Here is a 24,419-nt window from a genome sequence, read left to right as displayed (position 1 = left end):
ATTATCTGAAAAAGAGAAAAATGAGGGATACGTACGGGATACGTATCCGGCCGTATCCCGCACGTATCCGTATCCGGACGCGTATCAGATACTGATACGAGGGTCAGCTGCCGTATCGGGGTAACGTAGAGGAAGACAGCCAGCCAGCCAGCCAGCCAGCTTAATTACTCACTCCTGCTGGATGTCAGTATGTCATGCAGTTGATAATGTCCAGATTCATTGTCTTAAATAGATCACATCTCATCTTAGATTGCTATATTCTGGGACGGAGAGAGTACCATACTAGTAACTGAGTTGAGTATAGCTTGTTTTTGTGATTGCTTTTGCATTAATCTCTTGGATTGCCTGCCTGCTTGCTTGTTGGGAGAGTGATATGGGATTATGATAAGATCATTTGGGTAAAAAATATCAAGTGAAAGGGTAACAAAAGTGGCGTGGTGAAATTCGAGAGGTCTCATGCAGATGCAACCGTGACCGTGAATGCCATGTAAGAGCGAGTAGAATAATCGAGATCTAAAAATTATTACATCATACTTATAGTTAAGTGAACAGAGAAAGAAAAACGATCTATAAAAATTACCGCATCATATTTATTCTTAAGTGAAGGAGAGAGGACAGGTTGTTGAAGAAAATTAAGCTATAGCTACATATTTACATATGTGCGTATGAGAGGTTAGCTATGTATTAACAATATAGCATATATTTATTTATAAATATTGTATGAGTATATTATATTATAGATGATGTGTTCACTTGTAGAGCTAATAGTTGGGCTACACTACTATTAAACTTGCTCTAATAGTAACTCCAAATAACCTAAGCCCTATTTCTAGACACAATGGTTCAAATCGACTACTTTAGCAAAATCATCCTCTCTCTCCCCCTCTCCCCTCTCTTCTCCAGGGCGGCGGGAGAAGGACAACATGCGGCAGGAGAAGGGTGGTGGCCGGCTGGCAGAAGAAGAGTTACGCGGCGACCACCTCGACTCCTCTCTCTCGAGCGACGCGGGCAATGATGGCGACTGGCGGTGCACACCAGCGACCCAATCCATGGCCAGCCCTTGTAGCGCACAAGGACGGATCCAATGTGGGTGCTGTGGGATCTCGAGTCCCCCTACCCCCGTTGGATCCCATGAAGAAAAGGAGATATGAGAGGTGGGAGAAGAGGGAGAGGAAGAATAGTAGGGGTAGAAGGAGGAGGAAGAAGAACCCCCTCTAGCTTGATGCTAGATCCGCCCATGGTAGCGCACGAGGTTGCACGTGGCGATGAGGTGCTTGGCTGGCACCTTGATTGACTTCTCAATGAGGTCAATAGTGGGCATGATGGGGAGCATCCGCGCGACAAAGTTGTGGATCTGCGATAGTGGCCATGGCGGGCACTCGATCAGAGATCTTTTACATAGGGGCGCAACCATGACAACACTGGCCTACTCCTCTAACGACATGTGGAGGTGGATGAAGATGCAGATGGCCCCACCCGTGGACTCCTTGAACATGAAGCATGGCAGCTCGTGCGTGCTCCTTTTGACAGAGTGGAAGAAGGCGAGCAGGTCAACGATGGTGGAATCAAGGTTATGAATGAACACGCGAAGGCTGTGGGAGCCCCGGAGAAGATGGGGACGAACGTGGGGAAGTCGCCAACTCCTCTCACATTGGCCTTCGCTCTTCTCCTCATCGGCCGCTATCCTAGAGAATATGAGGAAGAGAGAAGGAAGAAAGACTTGCCGCTGACATGTGGGGGCCATGTGGGTCCCACGATGCCTCAACCGGGTTGACTACAGTCAACTCACCATGTCAACTAAAACTGAGCATAATATTGCATGGGATATTAGGAAATTCAATTTTGCAAGTCGAGGGATACTTTATATCTGGTATTGTGGTTCAAAAACATGATCTAAACTCGACATCAAGATAAGGGACCAAAAGTGAACTCATTCCTATGTGTGTGTGACAACGTGAAATCCCAAATTGGTGGGCCAACAGGTAGAAGAGTAGTAATAATGGGCCCATTAGTAAAACAGAGGCCCAAAAGCCCAACAAAAGGCCCATCAACAGATCCATCTCGTTGTTTTGTTTTGGAAAAAGTCCAGTTTGACTCCCTTAATTATACACCGAATCTAATTCGTACCCCTCAACCAGAAAACCGGATAGAACGACTCCCCGAACTATTGAAACCGGTGCAATTTGACTCCCTCAGCGGTATTGGAGGGCGGTTTTGCTGACGTGGCGCTGACATGACGGTGTTGACCCGGTTTTCGTCCCACGTGGCGCTTAAGTGGCATTAGAATTAAAAAAAAATAGTGGGACCCATCTGTCATTCATATCGTGGGACCCATTGACATGTGGGGGGCCCACATGTCATCCTTTCTCTCTAACCCTTCTTCCTCCTCCCTCTCTCTCTCTACCTTCTCTATCTTTTCTCTCCTTTTTTCTCTTCCCCATCGGACGGTAGTGCCGGTGAAGGACGAGGGGCGGCGGTGCCGGCGTCGGGGACACGGGGACGCGGTGGGGCGAGGAGGCCGCGGCGGCGAGGAAGGCACGAGGGAGCGACTGGGGGTAGGCGGCAGCGACCGGCGCGGGCGGGGATGTCGCGCGCCGGGGGGGGGGGGAAGGGGGGCGCGGTCTGCCGGCCGCATCAGCGGTGGGGACGACATGTCGGGGATACGGGGACGCGGTGGGGCGAGGAGGCCGCGGCAACGAGGAAGGCACGAGGGAGCGGCTGGGGGGAGGTGGCGGTGGCCGGTGCGGGCGAGGGGCGCGGCCGTAGCTGCCGGCCACTGCAGCGGTGGGGACGACATGTTGGGGAAGCGGAGACGGCGGCGAGCGGCGCGGGCAACACCTCCCCTTCCACCCTTCCTCCTCCTCCTCCAGGCCCATCTCCATCTCCGCCGCCCCGTCCGACCTCCTCGCCAGCGTCGAGTCCGTCGCCACCGCCGCCTCCGTCCTCGCCACCATCGTCCTCGTCACGAGTCGGGCCACTTCCTTGCCGCCACCTCCCCGATGACGACCTGGACTCCGGCTTCGCGCCCGACGACCCGGACCTCCTCTGCAACTGCCCCGTCCCCGACCGCCTCCTCGTCGTCTCCGCAGGCGTCGCCGCCAACCTCCTCTTCGCCTTCCTCATCGTCTACGCCCTCGCCCGCCCGCCGCCGCCGCTCTCGTCTCCAGCGTCCTCGGCCGCAGATGGGGAAGGGGGAGAGAAAGGGGAGAGAGAGAGGAAGGGAGGAGGAAGAAGGATTGGAGAGAGAGGATGACATTTGGGCCCCATATGTCAGTGGGTCCCACAATATATATTTTGTGTGAATGACAGATGGGTCCAATAATTTTTTTTTAATTCTAATGCCACTTAAGCGCTATGTGGGACGAAGACCGGGTCAACACCGCCACGTTAGCGCCACGTCAGCAAAACCGCCCTCCAATACCGCTGAGGGAGTCAAATTGCACCGGTTCAATAGTTCGGGGAGTCGTTCTATCCGGTTTTCTGGTTGAGGGGTACGAATTAAATTCGGCATACAATTAAGGGAGTCAAAGTGGACTTTTTCCTTTTGTTTTCTCAAATCTGAAATCTGAAATCTGAATGCTTTCCTTCGATTAATCGTCAGTTACAAGTTCTTCTGTGAGGTCTCAGGATCGACGGCGTTGGCAACGACGACGAAGGTGATCAGAAATTCAGAATTATTTCAGATGTTACCACAGGTTGATTTCTCCCTTCGATTCTTCTCTATAAAAAAAATGCAGTCATCGCTTCCCACTTTGGTATCTGGACAGATTATTCTAGGTAACTAGTGGATGCCCCGCGCATTGCAGCGGGATTTGAGAATTCTTACTGACAAACATTGTTGATCAATTTTCGCGTGTTTTCTTTTTTTACTCAATGGTTGCGTGTTTTTTTCCAACCAAAAAATTGTGGAGTACGTGTTTATCAAGTGGGCTGCTTTCGTCTGTTGGCTGCTAAGAGAGAACGAAAAAAAATTCTTCTGTTGGTTTTTTTTGCCAACAACAAACTGGATACATGCGATGTTTGAAGGCCATCCAATCAAGACCTGGCAATTAATATGCATCGATGATGTGGCGAGCTGTGGTGCAAGCTTTATAGCAATTATGATTTAGTGGGTACTAACTATATAGGAAGAGAAGAGATTGCTTCGACCTTGTTTAGTTAGGATTTTGACCTCATAGATGCATGCATCCACCAATAGGAGTGTAGCAGATGTTGCTAATCGATCGGTCCCGCAATTACTTATCAATAAATGTTGAGGTCAAACCCGTTGTCCCAACAAGCAATCAAGCCTGCCTTCCTGCTTATCAAACTGTGCCCTTGTATATGTCCTTACTCCTTAACAAATCTTATCGACTACTGTAATTTTTGCATTGAATCTGTGGGTTCAAAAAGTTTCAGTGCTATCAGTTTCAGAGTAATGTCACTCTTTGACAACGATTTCACACTCTCATGTTCTTCTGCTTGTTCAGATAAGTAATTCATCAGGTCATTAGGACAAATGGACAGTGGTTTTCTTGATACCGATGGATATTCAGACGGATTCCACCGCCCAAGAATTTGCTGCGATAACCATGAGTAGGTATTCAGGCAAATCATCAGCGACTTACTTATCACACTACAATAGTCAAGGTCATTTCCCAGCTGAACCCTTCAGCTGCCCACAGATTGGAATGGCTAATTTGATCAGAATTAGCTGTGTATATGTATAAATGTCACGTCTTGATGATGTCCGTGGATCAGCAGATTGCAGCAGTCAGCTTCTCAAGAATATGGCAGGAGTTATCCGAGAAGGACTGGATCAATCACAACATTTTTCTTTTTAAACCATAATTATTTGGTCAAAACTATCACTTTGCTACTGCTTTAACTATGTATTTCACATAACCGCAACAGTAGCAAATAGTTCTATCAAAAATCTGAAATTTTATTAAAAAGCTTGTAACGACATGAGTATTTAGAGATACAAAGTTGCAGCTTCTTGATAAAATCATATGCTATTGTTACAGTTGAACTTTTTTTTATTTCAGATTTTATTTTGTTCACAATGGACCTGTACAGTTATTTTAGAGGAAGATTGGTGACAATTCTAGACATCCAATTTTGGCCCTATTCCTCCGGGAATCGGATAAGAATCAAGAAGCCTCCTCCATTTCTAAATCGTAGCTGAATCTATTGAACAAGTTCTTAGCTTTTCCAAGTATAAAATATTTCTGTTCCTTCTGTATCCTCTCCGAAAAATCAAATGATAAAATGAACTAGTAGCTCTCAACTTGCTGTCTAGAAAATTCAGAAGTACTAGTTTACAACATTTTTCTTGGAATAAGAAACAGCAATGCTCCATAAACCGGATCAGTCATACACAATGCCAACCATTTTCTACTGCAGGAAGTACATGGCAATGCCTCAATCCTGTTAAACAACTCCTGGACAGTTGCATCATCAACAAAAGAAAATTCATCCAAAGAAGGCGAGGACAAGAACCACTCATCTTATTTTACTCCCAATAATTCGCCATTTGTTTCTTCTGACTTCACACAGTTGTATCAAGAACAACAAGAAGAGATATCAATTAGTATTAAAAACATCAGCATGAAGTTGACCTCAACATTTGTCCCAAGAAATGATGCTTTCTTGCAATGTGTATGTGTATAAGTAGGGGGCTAGTAGTAGACAGGAGAAGCTAGCAGTAGAATTAAGAGATGGAGGTGAGGAGGGAAGAGATGATGGAGAAGGGCAAGTCTGAGCTGAGGATAGCCATGGAGGAGCTGTCCTTGCCATGTCCAGGAGATGATGAGGATGAGCAGCAGCAGAGGCAGAAAAGGTCATCTACCATGGACCTTCTCTGTGTCTCCAAGCACATCATCCATGTCCTTGGTTAGTAATAGCTCATCATGTTCTTTCTTTCATATGAAAATCATACCCTGATGGAAATTTAGCAGGTTTCTAGTGTTGTGATGTACTGCTGTTTGCACTTGCTTTCTTTGTATACATGTCATTGGGAAGAACAATTGCTCATGCTCCTGTGGATATATAGGAAGAGAAGAGTTCTTTTTCTTAATTACAGTATCAATGTTGTGCATGGCATGTGCACTAGCAGTGGGTCATTCTAGTATTGGCTTTGTTCTGTAGCCATATGTGATTGGGGAATTTGGTTAATAAAAAACATGCATGCATATACCTTGTTTGTTTCTTAGAGGGGGTGGACATATAAACTCATCATGTGGCCCAGAGGCCTTAATCCTTTCTCTGTCTTGTGGCCATCTCAATCAATGGAAAGGAGAAAAAAAATGGAAGTGCCTTTTCATGTATTTTTCATACTCTGAAAAAAAAGAGGAAATATGATTAACTTGATGCCATTTTATTTGCTATCCTACATATTATATTTTCCTTCTTGCCCATGTGAGAAATCATGCTGAATTGAGACACAATACCTTGTTGCGAATGAAGATGAGATTGGACCGACTTTACTAGTCCTGAGGCAAGACATTCAGCAAAATGTTCAGGTTTGTCTGCATGTTGCCGTTTTGCTATTCCCTCTGTATACTTCATGTGTGCAAACTGCAGACTAATTCCTATGCTGCCCTGTGCTTGTTATCTCACTAATCAGCGATGCTAATTTCTGGATTTGTGTGAGCTAATTGCAGAGATTACAGGATGTGCTTGCAAGGGACCCTTCCAAATATTCAAGCCTGACAGCAATAGTGACAGAGGAAGTGGAGGAAGGGACCTCAAAGAAGGCCAATAGCTGCACCAGAGCTATTCTTTGGTTGGCTAGGTGAACTGAATTTTGCTCATCTGACACATATTCATGTCTATAACATCAATTCTGTTGCAAATATTTATAGTGCCGTGTTGCGGATTCTTCCAATTAGGTCGATAAATTTCTCAAAACATTTACTGGAGGGGTTGCTTAACACCTGTGATCAGTCGAGCCTCAGAGAGATCGTCGAAAAGGCGTATATTACTACATTGAAGCCATGGCATGGTTGGATCTCATCAGCTGCTTACAGGGTATAGAACAATTTACAAGAAGAATTTTTCTGAAAAGTGATTGCTCACCAAGTACAGTAGTAGGCTAGTAGCATTTGTCATCACAGTTGCAGAGCTCTTTCTCTGCAATTGTCTGTCTGTTCACCAAAGTACTATTGATCAATAGTCATTATTCTTGTAAAAAAACTACAAATTAGTTCTTGTTCATTAATTTCCTGAGCATTAATGTCAGGTGGCACAGAAGCTCATTCCGGAAAAGGAGATCTTCATAGCATTGCTGATGGGGAACTGTCAGGAATTTGAGGTTTTCGCAAAAGATGTGAAGGTCTTGCTCTCCATTGTCCAGCCCCTCATAGAAGAGGCCAATGCAGTTTTGGTCAGAGCTCCTATGATAGCACACCTTTCAGTAAATATTTGAGTTTCAAGGAAATTTAGTTCATGTATAATTTGCTCATATCTGTCAAATTGTTTTGCAGGTAAAGCATAATTTGGACAAGCTGAAATCCACATAGAACAGAAGGACGATCATAGCCTACCATTACTTGATCATGATTAGTGTATATAACCACATTAGTTAGCCTTGCCTTTTTGCAAAATAATCTGTAGATTGAAGTGGCAAATGTAATGTAGAACAAAAGTGTTGTGCGTGCTCGATCGCCCTGGTAGCTTTAGTGGATATTTTTTCACTTTTCAGAGAAAGGTGGTTCTGAAAGAATCTACTCAATCTGATCACTGTTCCTGTTCTTTCCTCTGTTTCTCCAATTTGTTATTGTATATTAAGAGTGTAACCTTTTCTTGTCCATAATTTGCTCAGAGAATAAAATAGAAATGTGGCATGCATGCTAAGCTTGGCAACTCCTGCAACCACTGCACCAATGGAAGAATCTTTCTTGCATATTGTATCTTATCTCCTGCTATTTCTGGTCACACAGATAGATACAAACTGAAGAAAGCATGAGTTCATGCTGCTCCTAACCACCAGAATGGATGATGATCAACTAAAAAAAAAGGGGAAAAACCAAAATAACAAGTTGAGGTTGAACCTGGTTTGCTCTATCTTTGTCAGTTTGCCTTGATGACGAAAACCAGCATCATCATCTGTATATAAAAGTCAAAAGGGCATGTCACTCTTAAATTAAAGTAGGGAATACAAGCTGAAGTTTACTACTGATTAAAGAAGAGTAAATTATTTGCACTTGCAAGAGAAGGAAGGCTTAAGAAGAAGGGATTCATATCATGTATACTTTCCTAGGATACAAACCTGACCATATACAATATCATACTAGAAAAATAAGATCAGCTATCAGAGCCAAGAAATTAGTTGGTCCAATAACTTTTCAGGCCCAAATAAAATAGTTCTGCTTGAGAAATGGGCTGTGATGGTTGTTGGTGAAGGCCCATGCATCCTCCTCTCTTCTGATGTTGTTAATTTCAGGCCAGTTGTTGGGCATCAAGCAGCTAAATTGCTTGAGCAGTTAGGCAGTAGTCTAATGTCTATATTCATCATTTTTTGATGTGTACAGCCCAACCTTTACAGTTTTTGCTGCTAATATACAGAAAAATATTAAGATTTGTCATGTTAAAACAATATTACTATTAGAGCATGTTTATCGTCTAGCAAGTTGTACGGCTCGGTACTGGTACCGGTCGGTACCAAAACTCATCCGACCGTTGAATCCAGGATGCGTAGGATCGGGAGAGAAAATGAGCAGGGGTGCACTCAATCTCGGCACCGACGGTGTGTGAGCAGGGACGGCGGAGTTGAAGTCGTCGTTCCCAGCGCCGACGGGCGGAGAAGGACGATTCCTTCCCGGCGACGAGGGGCCGACGAGGAGGAGTCCTTCCCGGCGCCGACGGGCGGAGAAAGATGATTCTTTCCCGGGGCCGAGGGGCCGAGGAGGATGAGTCCTTCCCGACGGTGAGGGGCGGAAGAGGAAGAGTTCTTCACGGCACAGTGTGGACGAGGTTGACGCACTCCAGGCGGGGGCAGCGTTGGTGGGAACCCTATCAACCCTATCCGCCCGTCTATTTCTCCCATGCGAAATTACATTTTTACCCTTCCACCTCTATTCTCCACGAGATGTACCGCATCAGGGACAGAATTGGTACCTTGCGGTACCAAACTCTACCAGCCGTTGGATCGGGCCAGATCCAACGGCCAGGATTTGGTACCGTGAGGTATCATTGGACGGTAAAAGAAACTCTTACTATTACCTCCATTTACATTTACTTGTCACTGCTTTCTTAACCAGTAAAATCTTGAAAAGGCTAAACTATGTTTAGGATGCAACACACTTCGGTAATACGAAATCTTTTTAAATATTTACAAAATTTTCTCAAAAAAAAGTAGGAGTACTTCAATACCTAGAGAGAGTGTTGTGAAGTCTGAAGAACGGAGGATGGAGCTACACACCTAGCTAGCTTGATATGTCCAATCCTCGGCGCATAATTGACATGTTTCTGCTGTTGTTGTACCTTCAGTCCTTCGGTAGTTTACACTAAGGAATTGTGGACATTGGGTTGTCTGAACTCTGATGAGTCGTTGAGATAGGTTTTCATCCATCAGCTCTTAGCAGTCATGACATGAGAAAAGAAGATCACACACACAGCTCTAAAGTACTCATAATACTCTCAAAATACTTATATTTGTGAAGAAAAAAAATCAAAGGCTAGAGATGTAGTTTATATTTGTGGACAGAGCGAGCATGTCCAATCCTCGGCGCATAATTGAAGCCAGGTTTATCATTCAGATTATAAGCTGCAACCAAAATTTTAATTCTGAAACTTAATTTTGGAGTTAATTTGAGGATTTTTTCATCGTAGTTTAGCATTTGCTTTTACATCGCGAAGAACGTATATAAACGTTTTACTAGCAAATTATCTTTTAGTTGCTAATAAGTCATTACAACTTATAATCAGCATAACGAAGGCTTATTGCCGAGGTATGGTAACGACAAAACCATTATAACCCCATCAATATTTTTAAAAAAATCTAAATTTTTGATAACTTTTTTACATTTTCTCATGATAACCACGGTAATCGCGTTTTACGCCGGTGCAGTAACCCAGACCTCAGACGGTAAGGAAACCCTGACTTCAGTAGTGCACTCTATGGAATTATGGACATTGGGATGTCACTGAAGACTCTGAACTCTCATGAGATTAGCTCTTGAGCAGTCAATGACATGAGAATGAATAGGATAGGAGGAGGAACTCTAGGGCCGTGTTCAGTTCCAAAATAATTCTTTAAACTTTTAATTTTTTCATCACATCAAAACTTTTCTACACACATAAACTTTCAACTTTTTCATCACATCGTTCCAATTTCAACCAAAATTTCAATTTTAGTGTGAACTAAACACAACCTAGATAAGCTGGCTGCCCCCACACAGACTGCAGAAAGAAGCCATAATGATATGGTACTATGCTCTAGCTAGGCAGCATAGGATAGATTTTCAGAGTAGTAGATAGATGGTAGGCCTGCAGTTTCAAAGTGTGTATAGATTCTTGGGTCCAAAAAGCAGTTCGTTGTTAGGCAGTCGTCCAGCTCCAGCCTCCAGGCAGCAGCAGCAGCAGCAACAAGAAGAAGAAGCATTTGCTTGCTTAACCAACTTGTCCACTCTGAGTCTGAGTTTGATGAGAGATTCAGGGCCCCGGCTGGCTCGTCACCATCTCACTGCATCATCGCTCACACTACTGTAGCTACTAGGTCTTCAACCTTGGGAAACTCAATATCCCCTTTGGTTTTCTCTGCAATGTTTGCGACCTTTCTTCAACCTCTCTCTTTCTCTGACCTCCTAGCCATGGCTACATAGCTACTACTTCCTAGTCCTGCTCGACATTTCAGTTTCACTGTGCTTCATATGCTGAATGGTGATGCTCTCCTGAACTCGTGAAGCATGTGCCCTGGACACTGCGGGCCTATTCATTTTGATGCTATTTTTAATTTTATCAAATTTTGTTAAAGTTGTTAAAAAAATGGTTATATTTAGTTTGCTACTAAATTTTGGTAACTATATAAGAAATCATGCCAAAATTTTGGCAACTATGTCAAAATTTTGTAATACCAAAATTTGGTAAGGTTTTTTTTTTTGCATTAAAGTGAACATGCCCTGTATTTCTGTTGTTGCATGTAGTAGTAGTTTTGTTACTCCTGCGTACATGCTCTAATTACTAATTAGACTAAACTGGAGTAAAGTGTTGTTCTAGTACTACCCAATTTCTTGACAGAATTAATGACCTGCAATGCAAGAGTACTGGGAGAATTGAATGGTGGTCACTGAACTGAATCCCTGCGCCTCTCTGTGCATGCAGCTGACGAGAAAAAAAGAAAAGAAAAGCGATGGATGGATCGATTAGCATAGCATTGCATGCATGCAAATGCTGAGATGTGCAGGTCAGGGCAGATGCAAAGAAAGAAAGAAAGAAAAGAAAGCGCACGCTTTTGTTTCCTTTGGTTGTTTCCTTTGGAGGCTGTGCATTCTGATGCATTCGATTCAGTGCCCTGCTGCTACTGCTAGCTCTTCCTTCACCTTATTTTGCCTGCTCTGCTTCAGAATGCAGATGCAATCCTGGATCCATATATTGATCTTTCTCAGCTCGAAAACGCCACAGCCTTTTCCTTTCTCAACTGCAAGAGGAGTGTGTATGAGTACTGTAATACTAATTAAGTAGTAGGATCGAGTACACTATACTCTCTCTTTACAGACAGTACCAGTAGTCAATTAATCTCTACTAGTAGTATCTGTTTCTTCACTTGCTGCAAGCTCATCTTTACAGTTTACAGCTCTCTCTCTCTTCCACTCCTGCTACCCATTCTCCACTCATCCATGCAGAATTGCAGATGCAGCTTTGAATTCTCACTCATACATGAGAGAGAGAGAGAGAGAGAGAGAGAGAGAGAGAGAGAGAGAGAGAGAGAGAGAGTTAATTGGTTGCTTGAGTCATCGATCGATCGATCGATATATCTCTCTGCTGCACTGCACAACAAGCAGTAGTATAGTACTGTACTACATTGCCTTGGGACTAGCTTGGCTCGCTGCTGCTCCTGTTCCTTTCCCTGAACAAATTCAGGAAAGCCTCCTCCTGCTCAAAGTACACTGCCTTCTGCAGGCAGGCCACTTGGAGCTGGAGTAGCTACATATAGCAGTATATACTTCTAGTCTACATAGATTCATACATAGTAGTAGAACGTGTCACATTACATATTAATTAGGTTTACTTTTTATGGGACAGAGGTAATTTACGGAGTATATATTCACTCGCTAAAATATCTAAGCTACTTTACTCCCTCTCAGTCACAGAAGCCCCGACCATCGATAATTACTCGAATGCTTTATTTAAAACCAAAAGAAATGGTATACATAGTTTGCATAGAAAATATTAACATATATCGTAAACTTGTTAGAGATTTTATAAATTTATGTTAGCATAAAATTAATGGTCGGGATTTGATTAACCTCTTATATTTAAGTTACTATATATGCATGAATTCATGGTTATATCTTCCTTTTTCATGTTGCGTGTATACTGTCGATCCTAAACTAAAAATGAACTATATAATTCATTAATGCTAAAAGATTAATGCTAAAAAAATTACGATATGTACAAATAATAAACTCGATCGATTGTTCTTAACCTAGCAGCAGCCATGCATGGATCGATCAAAGAAAAACTGTAATTTGTCACATCTCCCTTTGTTTTTCTCATTTTGCACTTTTAGTGATTTTTGGGTGTTTTAGATGCATATATGGAGAGGAAAAGGCTATAAATATACTAGCTAACTAGAATATCGTCATATGCACCTGAAATTGATATATTTAAACATATATGGGAGCCCCTATACCTCCTAATAAGAGATTTTGTCCAGACATGCTTGGATGATATATAGCTAAGCTAGTTGCTACACATGAATATGCAGGTATGATAGATCCTTTTGCTCATATATGCTGAAAATCGACAATTTAACTCGATGAACGGCGTTACCAACAAGATAGGGCACAACTTGAGCTTGATTAAACTCGCATATCTAGCTCTAGCTAGCTAGCTAGTTCTAGGCCAAGCGATTGATAGATAAAAGTTGGCGTCGATATTCTGATAAAAAAATGGTATACAAATATGGTTCTGGCTTTTCTTTGCCAATCAATTTTGGCTGTAGCGTACCCATCCTTCACAATTTTTCCCTTATTTGTTAGTAATATATATGTGCCTAGACAAGTATCTGTGTCTAGGTTCATAGCCGAAAATGAAGTCTTTTGAGGACAAAGGTAGTATTGTGTAACTTATTTGCTTTCATCCCGAGTCATGAACATTTTTCAAAAGAGGAGAATAAAAATTTAAATAAAGCAGCAAACTTGTCTAGCTAGTAGGTATAACTTAAACACCCACAAAACTCTATCAGTGGCCTAGCGATTGGTTATTGGAACCGCCACTGATATTGCGTACCATGATTCGTGGAATAATTGATCCGTTATTGTGACAGCATCATAGTAAGTTTAATAGCATAGCCCACTACTAGCTCCATTTCATCTATAGCCAATCTAATAGCTCATTCATACAATAGTTACATACTACACTATTAATACCTGGTCCCACCTGTTATACATACACTGCATCTTGGATCTGTGCTACAGGTGACTACAAATCTGTAGCCCGCTCATCTTCTCTCTCCTTATTTATCTTTTTAAAATATGTTTGCAGTTGGCTTATAGCCTGCTATTGTACCTGCTCTTGGTTGCAATTCGCCACCAGTGATATTATAATTAGTGGTAATTTATGATGAACCGTCACGGATAATTAGTGGTGGTTTTGTTGAAGGTGAAAAAGCCATGACTCCTCACTGTTCCTATAATTTGTGTGGCTTGCTCATGTTCCAAAAGTTTCCTAGCAGCCCTAAATTACATTCAAATCATCTTTACACATATACAATGCAATCCCATTATGTTTTATCACATTAGAACAACTTTTACTCCCTTTTTAACTGAAACACCAGGGAAATTAACACCATCTTTTTCTCCTTTTACATGATTTGAAAAGCCGAAAGGCGCCTTTCGGGTAGCTAGGGGAGGAGGGTAGGCATGGACCATATATATGTAGTATGTGTTTGGGTAGCTAGAGAGAACATGCTATTTTTCTTGGCAAGTCTCTGTCCATGATGGCCGGCGCCCCTTATCTGATCTTCTCATCTTTATGCCGATCGATAGATCGAGTTATTTCATATCAATTCATCGCTGCTACATATATAAATGTGACTTGTCCACATATATTGATCCTTGCAGGCTTTGCCTTCTCTACCCGGCATCTTCATTATATATATATATATATATATATATATATATATATATATATATATATATATATATATATATATATATATATATATATATATATATATATATATATATATATATATATATATATATATATATATATATATATATATATACATATATATAGCAGCTATATATATGTATATAAAAATGTTGTATCTTAATTAATTTGGATCTGCATGCATGCATGGAGCTGAGGAAGAGATAGAGAAGCTGACAGGCCAGAAGTAAGAATTAAAGATGCATGGCATGCATTTTAATTTTATCGATATATATATCCTTTGTTGTTTCATATATATGTCCGTCCTAATTGCAAGGGACTCCCTCCGTCCCAAAAAAAGGCAAACCGTGGATTGTCGTGCCAATGTTTGACTATTCGTCTTATATGAAATTTTTTTATAATTAGTATTTTTATTGTTGTTAGATGATAAAATATGATTAATACTTTATGCGTGACTTATCTTTTTAATTTTTTTCATAATTTTTTCAAATAAGACAGACGTACGTTGGACACAGAAACCAGGGTTTGTTTTTTTGGGACGGAGGGAGTAGTAGCTGCTACTACTGTCAGTCAGTCCGGCCGGCGATGCATGCACATATATACGCATGGTGGAGTTAGCTTTGTGATGAGAAACTTTGGAGGTTTCCCTGTAGGTTGCGGCAGCTTTATTAACATTCTCTTGTATTCATGTACTCGATCGTCTAGCTAGCTGTTAGTCTGTTACTGCATGCTGATACAAAAATATGTGTATACATGATGTGCAACTTCTACATCTACACATACATACTCCCTCCGTCCCCAAAAAATACCAAGCTAGACATTGATTAGACATAATCTAGGACAACGAATCTGGACAGCATGTACATATTCGTTGTCTTAGGTTATGTCCCATCCATGTATAAATTGTTTTTCTTTTTAGACAGATGAAGTACATATATATGAGTAAATTTATTAGTACTACAAATTTAGATAAAACCCACATTATCGTAAAACTATAAATTTAAAGTTGGATTCATCAAAAACCTACACATAGATATTATAAAGCTATATATATTTTACTCTCTCTGATCATAATAAATATTTGATATTTAGAACAAAAGATTGATTGAGACTTTAAATTCAAAACCACCAATAATTCTTTAAATGCTTAGGGCAAAAAAGGTATATATATAGGTAGGCTTGTCTTAAAAAGTACTATCACAATATCGTCAACTTATTAGATTTTATAAAAAAATTAATATAAAATTGATGGTTGGAATTTTAAAAGTTTATGAGTACTAATTTATATATAACTCATGATCATCAGGTGACGCTTTGGTGTGACGTTCTATGTATTATTATATAGGTTAATTCTACCTTCCACTTCAGGCAATGATTCATAAGAAAGTTTTCTGGGATTGATTAAATAATTAAGTTGTATATCATAATTAATTAGCTTTTGCAAGCAGCATGTTTGACCTATGGAAAGTGCCTGTATAATAATAATATTGTACTTACAGTAAAGCTAGCTCTTTTAATTATTTTACCCTGCATCTGCTAAACTAATTAAGAATCAGCTGGAATGCATAGCAAGTGGCATGTGTAGGGTGAGTTGGTTGGCAAGGATGCATCCATGTCAGGAGGAAAGACAAGCTTGCTTCAAATGTTAGTGCATGGCAGCCAACTCGATGATGTCCTCTTAATTAAAACTTTGCCTCCCAGCTGAAATAATATATATCAATAATATCTTCTTCTGTCCTAGTAAACAATATACTGTCTTTCTGCTTCCTCACTCTATATTTTATGCATGCATGTGCAGAGATATCCACACAAATCTGAGCTAGCTGCCCATGTATAGACATGTATATACAGTCTTGCATGCACAATCTAGCAGCTTATAGCTAGCTGGACATACACATATAATACTACATGCTGGGTGCCATGTGATGCCCCTTAACTTGATTGGAATTGTTTCCTAGATTCCAACTTGCAATGCAACGCGGCCGCTTTTTTTTTAAAAAAAAAAATCAATACATACTACTCAACAAAAAGATAGAAAAAAAAGGAATATACCACACATTTGGGTTTGGGTGTAACATGTACAATCACAATGTGGATACAAATTTTATTCTGTCCATCTAGGTATGGACATGTAGCAACATTTTTGCTATGTGTACCATTCATTCATGATCGATCTGCATTGACAAAAATTGAATGAAGCAGTTCAGTATGTGACCATAAATGGACCTATTCAGATCCAGCTTTCTACAAGCTGAAGCTGAGAAAGTAAAAAAGAAGAGCGAAAGAAAAGGAAGTCTTGGCTAGGGCATATGCATGCAGCTAGGGTTCCACACTGGCCGAACTACTTTAATTTGCTCAAAAGAACTATTCGCCTTAAAAGAGGCAAATATATATGAATATTTTAGGAACCCCCTCTTTTAGAGAAAGCTCGATCATTTGCAGTGTCAAAGTAAAGCATATAGGGAGCCTCTTGATGCGAAAGCATGCATGCTTGATTAAGTACCCTCCGATAGCTCGGTCCCTAAAGCTTTCTAACCTTCGCGTTTCTAAATAGCCGCCAACAAAATATATGTATGCTTGACGACTAGTTTCAACCACCAAGACAAGGAGTAAACTTGGCAGCTATTTTTTACTGTCAAAGAAATCAGCTGGCCGCCAAGAAAATTCTGGACTATATAGTGATTGCCAGACATGCATGCTGATTGGGTATAGTACTCATCAATTGTGCATGCATTATTAGCCAAAAGGAAACAAGTTCCAAATAAAATTTGGGGGGATAATTTATTTTTGAATGCTAAAAATATCTTTTTCCTGCGTACAGTGCAGATGGAGTACTTAATTTATATAACCAAAACTAATACAAGATCGATCGAGCCACTAATTAATTACTAGAACACAGTAAATAGCCTTGTGTATTAATGCTAGCTCCTGAACTGAAGCTACTCGATCGTTAAGATCAGCTGTGAATTCAAGGACATGATACGCATCAGTTATTATGTTCAAGTGAAGCTGTCCTGTTGACTTGACTACACCTTCGTACAGATCAGTGTATACAGGTTTCAAGAAGATTAAATTAATGAACCGATCGATGCAGCAGAGAGGCAGTAATTTTCTATGTGCATATGCATATGCATGCCAAGATCGATAATACTAGTATATGCATGCATTGTCTGAGCTTAGAGAACTGAGGTGTGATGGCCACGTTTGTCTTGATTCCAAATTGCTCCACACTTTGAAATTACATTTTTGTAGGTACTACCTGCATCTCTGCAGGATAATATTCTTAACTAATTTAATTAATACTTTGGTTCAAAAGGCCAAGTAGATAGCTAGCCCAGCAGGTTGATATTATACAGTTGATCAAAAGCATATCAATCTTTACACATTTCTTTTCACCTTAACAAAGCCTAGCTTAATTGAGTATCTATATATCTAGCAGCTTGTTATATTTTTTTTATCTAATCCTTGTTTTCAGCTGAGGAAACAGCAGCATATACACATGTATGTAGTAGAAAGCAAAGTAAGGAAGAGATACATATATAGGTTCTTGTCGGACAATATGCAGCTGCTAGTGTTGGATCGAGATGCAGAGGCAGCATGCATGATACAGGGAATGGGTAAGAATCTCTGCTCACACATGACAGTGTCCATAGAACGACAGAATCTATCAACACAAGCTACAAAATGAAATTAATTATCTACTAGTACCATTAATTAGGAGTAGTTAACAATGCATACAAGAAGACATTGATGAATAATTAAATGGTCATTTACATGCATTGTTCATTGCACTATTCAACTAACTGTAATTGTGGTGCATGCATGCATGCAAGCAATATCATTGGCCCAAATTGCCCTTGATCATGTGCAGGGACACAAGAAACGATGTTGCATGTTAATTAATCGATGTCAAAATACATCAACCATATATATAGAGTACCATAATGCGATGGTTGAGACGATGGACATGAGGAGCAGGAAGTAGGCTATGTATAGGCAACAACTCCTTGTCCACTCGCGGGGGGGGGGGGGGGGGGGGGGGAGGTACACATTGGCTGCAGCAGGAAACCTAGGAAATCAATGCTTGCATTCGTCACACACTCATCACACATGTGCTACATGTACACACAACACACAGAGAGAGAGAGAGAGAGAGAGAGAGAGAGAGAGAGAGAGAGAGAGAGAGAGAGAGAGAGAGAGAGAGAGAGGTGCATCACCTTCATGTAGGATGTCTAGAATTTCATCTAGCATGTCTAGAAGAAACATGCATGGGAGCTTGAGCACAAGAACTCCCATTTAATTCTGGCAGATAGTTATCAGTCAAGTGCAATTAACATAGTACTAGAAGTTGGACTCCATGTCTCCATGTCAAAATAGGTAGATGCATATGCACCTGCAGTTCACTAGCTGGTAATAATTATTAGCTACTAGTAATTAATTAATCAAGTTAACATGTGTTTGTTGTCATGGAGGAGGGAGCATGAGCTAATATGTCCCATATTACCCCTATTTGCTTATTCTCCTTCCTTGTTCTCCCCAAAATTATTATATACCCAAAGATTTTCTTCTTCTTAATTTGCTCCTGTGCGCGCCCAATCACTGGCTTCCAGCAAGTAGTACCCATCGGTAGCGATGCAAGTGGGGCAGGCAATGATTCTTTCCCTCCCTAATTCTAGTTAACTCTTTTTCCAAATTTTGTACTAGCTAGCCAATAGGAAATAAATTATGAAGCATGTTTTTATGCCGGTAGCGGGATTGCCGACTTGCATCCTTAGCCACAGGAGATGGCCCAACAGCCACTATGTATAGCTAGCATTCATGCCATGTCCAACTTGTGAGAAGAAGGGGGTGAAATAAAAGGAAGAATTTGGAACACCAATTTAAGGTTTCAGTGCACACTTGTGATGGTATATATACTCCTTTAGTTCCTTTTTTACTTCTTGCATCAACAACACTATGTAACGAATTTTTAATATACTAAATATTTTGTATGTAATAGAGTGAAGATTTTGAGGGTTGGTTGCACGCTTTCTAATTAAATGAATAGAGTGTGCATAAGGGGAAAAAATGATCTAGAGCAATAAATAAAAGTCACAAATCATAAACGCGCAGATTAAGGACACCACGGAAAATCATTAAGGCCTTATTCGGTTAATCCCCATGATGGAGGGATTGGAGGGGATTTATTCCACACCTATTGTGGTGTGGAATTATTCCCCCTCAATTCCCTCCAATCCTCTTCAATCCCCTTCAAACCGAACAAGGCCTAAGAATAAGGAATCTATAGACTTCTTAGGATTATCTATGAAGTCAAACCAAAATGTTATGATCAAAGCTTTGCAAACAAAATACTATTATATTTCAGAACGACCCCATATCGAATATTAATGGTGGATACTGTGTGAATGCGTGATAACTTCACTAACATTTAGCGATACTGGACTAAACCCAACAACAAACCCTGTAAGCTAGTTATTTAATTTAGCGAAAGAGCAACTATGCTCACGGAAAAGGACAAAGGATGAGAGAGATGACAAAGAAGGGCATGAAAGGAAAGAGAGAATGAGAGAGAGGTGAGAGGGATATATAGATTGAGCCTAGGGATGTGTGAAATTAAAGGCTGCAGGGCCTTCACGAGGGGTGGCACAGCTAGCAAGCTGCAGTATCTCCTTCTCTCGCTACTTCACTTCTCTCTTCTCTACTCGTTTCTTTCTCCTTGACACTAGTAGAGCAGAGAGAAGCAGAGCAGGAAGAAGCAGGAGATAGAGAGTATGTACATACACTAGTAGCTAGTATAGGACATCGATCATCAATGGAGGGGCCTCTGATCTGTTGTTGCATACGCATCAGAGGCATCATATGCATAATGCATGCCTATAGCTTCTTCTTCGATCTCTACCGGCCGAGCAGGCTCGATCATCATCATCATCATGCTGCTGCTGCTCTCATCCATCGATCACCGTTGCCAGATTTAGTAACCCCGGTGACCATCATGAGATGACCCCACAACCTCACCCTAGTTACAACTTACTCCCTATTGCCACCTGATCCCATGCATCATCTACCGATTCTGCAATAAATTCCACCACATCTCTCTCTCTCTCTTCCTTCTCCCAACAACACATCGAGTACCAGGACAACAACAAGCAGCTAGGTTGAATAGTCTCATTGCGGTTATGAAAGGGCAAGTGACCTTGCGTAGTTTTTGGGTGAGAAAGACTCTTTTGTGATCGTACATTTCATCAATAAAGAATATACATTGGATTATATTTTTCACAATTGATTAATATATACTCCCTCCGTTTCGAAATGTTTGACACCGTTGACTTTTTTAGCATATATTTGGCCGTTCGTCTTATTCAAAAACTTTCGTGAAATATGTAAAATTATATGCCTACATAAAAATATATTTAACAATGAATCAAATGATAGGAAAAGAATTAATAATTACTTAAATTTTTTGAATAAGACGAACGGTCAAACATGTGCTAAAAAGTCAACGGCGTCAAACATTTCGAAACGGAGGGAGTATATTGTTTTACTGTAATCATTATGAATTACTCCCTCCATCCATAATATGAGGGATTATGCCATTTTTTTTGTAAAAATTAAGAAAGTAGTGGTAGATGAAATAATAAAATAGTATAAAAGTTGGTAGGTGGAGAATAAAATACTATCTTGGAAACCTAAAATCTCTTTTCAGAACAATTTACAGATGAAAATACCTTATATTATGGGACGGAGGGAGTAAGTTGTTACAGTACCACTATCTATATATAGCAAGAGATGCATTTATGATGGGTGAGACATGAAAAAAAATGTCAATTCAAAAATATGCAATAGTGATATTTGACTACAATCTAAGTTTGCCTTTTTAATATGCAATCATGTAAACATATAATATATGTATATAATTCGATTCTTAATCGATACTATGATAAAGCCTAAGTAGTAAAATTGGCATTTTCCTTGTAATTAATTAGTCCTATATATGCTTGTGCGTTACAATGGGATATGAAGAAATACAGAAGGATGGTTTTATGAGGTTCAATTTTCTTTGACTGGTTTTTCTAGTGGATCATGAAAACACTAGTTTTTTTAGTAGGTCTTTTTTTAGGTAGGGTGGTTTTCCTTTTTATGGGGTGTATGATGGTGGAAGAAGAGAAGAAAGACGACTTCCCTTTATAGTAGTAGAGACAATTAAGCAAAGGATAAAAGCTTTCAATATCACATGATAGTAATTTTTCATTAATTAATTCAAAAATAAAACTATTATGCTACATAAAAAAATGTGATGTTTTAAGATTGTGAAAGTCCAATATTTTAAAAATTCTTCTAACATCTCTCCTATATGGATAGCTGTATTAGATTCAATGAAACATCGATCATGCGTGCAAGTTTTTCTCTAAAAAAATACGTCTCAATGTCACTTTTGCACAATATATAGCTTTATAGAAACTAAGGGTGAAAGTTGAATTTTGGGGAACATGCATGTCAATGTCCAAGAAAAAAATGTCATGTTTGCGAGGGAACAGAGAGCACGAGGGGCGGATATAAGAGAGGTAGGTGAGGGGTGACAAACGGAACAAAAACTCCTATACAGAAGAATAACAAATAATAGCTTAAGCGTAAAATTTGGTACCTCTATCGGTATCTTAAGGACCATAAAAATTCTCATAAAAAATGGAGTAGTTAACAGATTCATCATCCAACCTTTTGCTTAATCATAGTAAGCAAGACATCCAGCCATTTGCTTACCTCACACTTACTGTACACACCAAACATAATACATGAATGAATAAAAATGCATCTAGACACACACTAGTACACATTAGTACACCTCAAGCTAAGGTAAGCAGCTATCCTCCCCCTTCTTCTCCCCCTCCATTCCCCTATAAAGCCATCTTTTATGTGACCACTCATGGGCTCTCCTTCCTCCATCTCCATCTCCCTGCTGTGACTGAGCTACATACTACCAGAGCTAAAGCATATGTACTCAAATCTGTACTACCTCCTTACCTTGTGATCCATGCTAAGCTGCATGCTAGCTAGGTTGCTGCCATCACTTACTGCATGCACTTGTGAGTGGTGATCTCATCTGCTGCTACTACAGCAATTAGCTAGCAGAGCTGCAGCTCATCGATCCATGGACAACATGACCCACAACTCCAGCAGCAGCAGCTCATGGGATTTGGACATGAGCCTCGGCAGCCACCACCATCCCCTCCTCTTCGACCAGCCGCCGCCGCCGCCGCCCCCGCCGCCGCCGCCGCCATTACCCTTCCACCTCCACCACCACCCTCTAGATCCCTCTCCTTCTTCTTCTTTGTTTCCTCCTCCTCCCCATCATCACCACCATGCCCATCACCTCCATCATCCTCTCGACCTGGACCAGCGGCGTGGTCACCATGACTATGGCGGCGGTGACCAGGGGGGCGACGAGGAGCTGAGGCTTCAGCAGGAGGCGGCGGCAGGTGGTGGTGGTGGTGGCCAGGACGGCGGCGGCGGTGGGGATCAGGACGCCGACGAGGAGCTCGGCGCCATGAAGGAGATGATGTACCGGATCGCCGCGATGCAGCCGGTGGACATCGACCCGGCGACCATCAAGAAGCCCCGCCGCCGCAACGTCCGCATCAGCGACGACCCGCAGAGCGTCGCCGCCCGCCACCGCCGGGAGCGGATCAGCGAGCGCATCCGCATCCTGCAGCGCCTCGTCCCGGGGGGGACCAAGATGGACACCGCCTCCATGCTCGACGAGGCCATCCGCTACATCAAGTTCCTCAAGCGCCAGGTCCAGGAGCTCCAGCACCAGCCGGGACCGCCGCCGCCGCCGTATCCCGCCGGAGCTGCACCGGCCGCCGGGCCCAGCACCTCGGCCGTGGGCCCACCGGGCCGGCCATTCTTGCCGCTGGGTGGAGGAGGGCCCATGATCGACTGGGTCGGCCTGACCAGGCCGGTGGACATCCATGGGCCGACCTCGTCGTCGTCCTCGTCGTCGATGGGCGGCGCCTTGGGTTTCGGGTTCGGCTGCGGCGGCGGCGGGCAGAGCAGCCATGGGATGCACTGATGGATGATGAAATTGGGATGGAGCAATATAGCTGAGAGAGAGGAGATTAACTAAGCTAGGGATGCATGGATTGGTGGACTAGAGAGGTAATTTTGGTAATTTGGTTTTGGTCTTGGTTTTTATTAATTAATTTGCTCTTGTTGTTGGCTCAGGCTACTAGCTACTCTCTCTACTCCCCACTGAGTAGCTAAGCTGCTGCCTTGATGTTTCTCAAAGTACAATTAATTAATAAGATTAGCTAGGGTTTGCATTCTATTTGCCAATTTTTTTTCCCTGCATGTGATAATTACCCTTCAGGGGTTTGGTTAATTTTCTCTTGTCGAATTTTCTTTTGTGGGAAATTTCAATTAAGGGACCAAATCATTCAACAAATTAAAATCTGGACACAACACATATGTAGTGTAGTAGAAATTTAATTTAACAAATTAAATCTTGGATGCATGCAATAGAATAATTGTCAATGATGTTCTGGTAGGTTGCGTGTTGTGTCGTGGTGGCAGCATAGCATAGCATGCATGCATATATGTTGACTGCTAGGCTAGCTACTGGTTGAGCTGAGAGCATGGGATCACAAGAGAGGATCAGACCGGATACATTTATTTATTTATTGTTTGCAGCTTGTCACACACAAGATCAGAGCTCTTGCTATCTACCTTTGATCACTTAACAAACCGCTTAATTAATTTTACTCTTTCTTTTTGTTTGTTTGTTTGGACCCCCAAAGGGGATCATATCGGATCAGAAAGAAAAAAAAAACCACTTTAATTTTGTCCTGATGAGATACTAGCTACTCCAGCGCGCAGACGTAGCTAGAAAAGGAGGGAATTATTGGTGCAAGGTATTCAGTGCCATGATCAGTGATGAGTGGTGAGGTGCTGAATTCCATGCATCGTCAGTAAATTAAGAAAGGTGAGGGTTTTCATTTCATTTCAGTTGGAGAGTTCCCAGGGAGGACGACAATGCGGCCAAACCCAACCATTGGAAAAAGCTTAGCTGTAACCATCAACTCCTATCGATCTAGGAGTAGTAGTAT

The 24,419-nt window shown here is 41.5% G+C and overlaps 2 protein-coding genes across 2 annotated transcripts; both read left to right on the top strand.

Moving 5' to 3' along the window:
* The first annotated feature begins 5,545 nt into the window (after window positions 1-5,545).
* LOC4344466 (glycolipid transfer protein 2) lies at window positions 5,546-7,720 on the top strand. The gene is made up of 6 exons (XM_015793330.3): window positions 5,546-5,874; window positions 6,448-6,503; window positions 6,645-6,775; window positions 6,873-7,011; window positions 7,223-7,366; window positions 7,467-7,720. Exons 1-6 carry the CDS (start codon window positions 5,700-5,702, stop codon window positions 7,500-7,502), a joined length of 681 nt encoding a protein of 226 aa, XP_015648816.1. The 5' UTR covers window positions 5,546-5,699; the 3' UTR covers window positions 7,503-7,720.
* Window positions 7,721-22,183: 14,463 nt separating this feature from the next.
* On the top strand, window positions 22,184-23,649 carry LOC9271209 (transcription factor HEC2). The gene has a single exon (XM_015794125.3). It carries the CDS (start codon window positions 22,466-22,468, stop codon window positions 23,384-23,386), a length of 921 nt encoding a protein of 306 aa, XP_015649611.1. The 5' UTR covers window positions 22,184-22,465; the 3' UTR covers window positions 23,387-23,649.
* The last annotated feature ends 770 nt before the right edge of the window (window positions 23,650-24,419 follow it).

The sequence above is a fragment of the Oryza sativa genome, chromosome 8 (assembly GCF_034140825.1).
Source record: "Oryza sativa Japonica Group chromosome 8, ASM3414082v1".
In the NCBI taxonomy this organism is placed as follows: domain Eukaryota; kingdom Viridiplantae; phylum Streptophyta; class Magnoliopsida; order Poales; family Poaceae; genus Oryza; species Oryza sativa.
The sequence above is the reverse complement of the archived record's forward strand: the minus strand, read 5'-3'. Positions and strand labels throughout refer to the sequence as shown.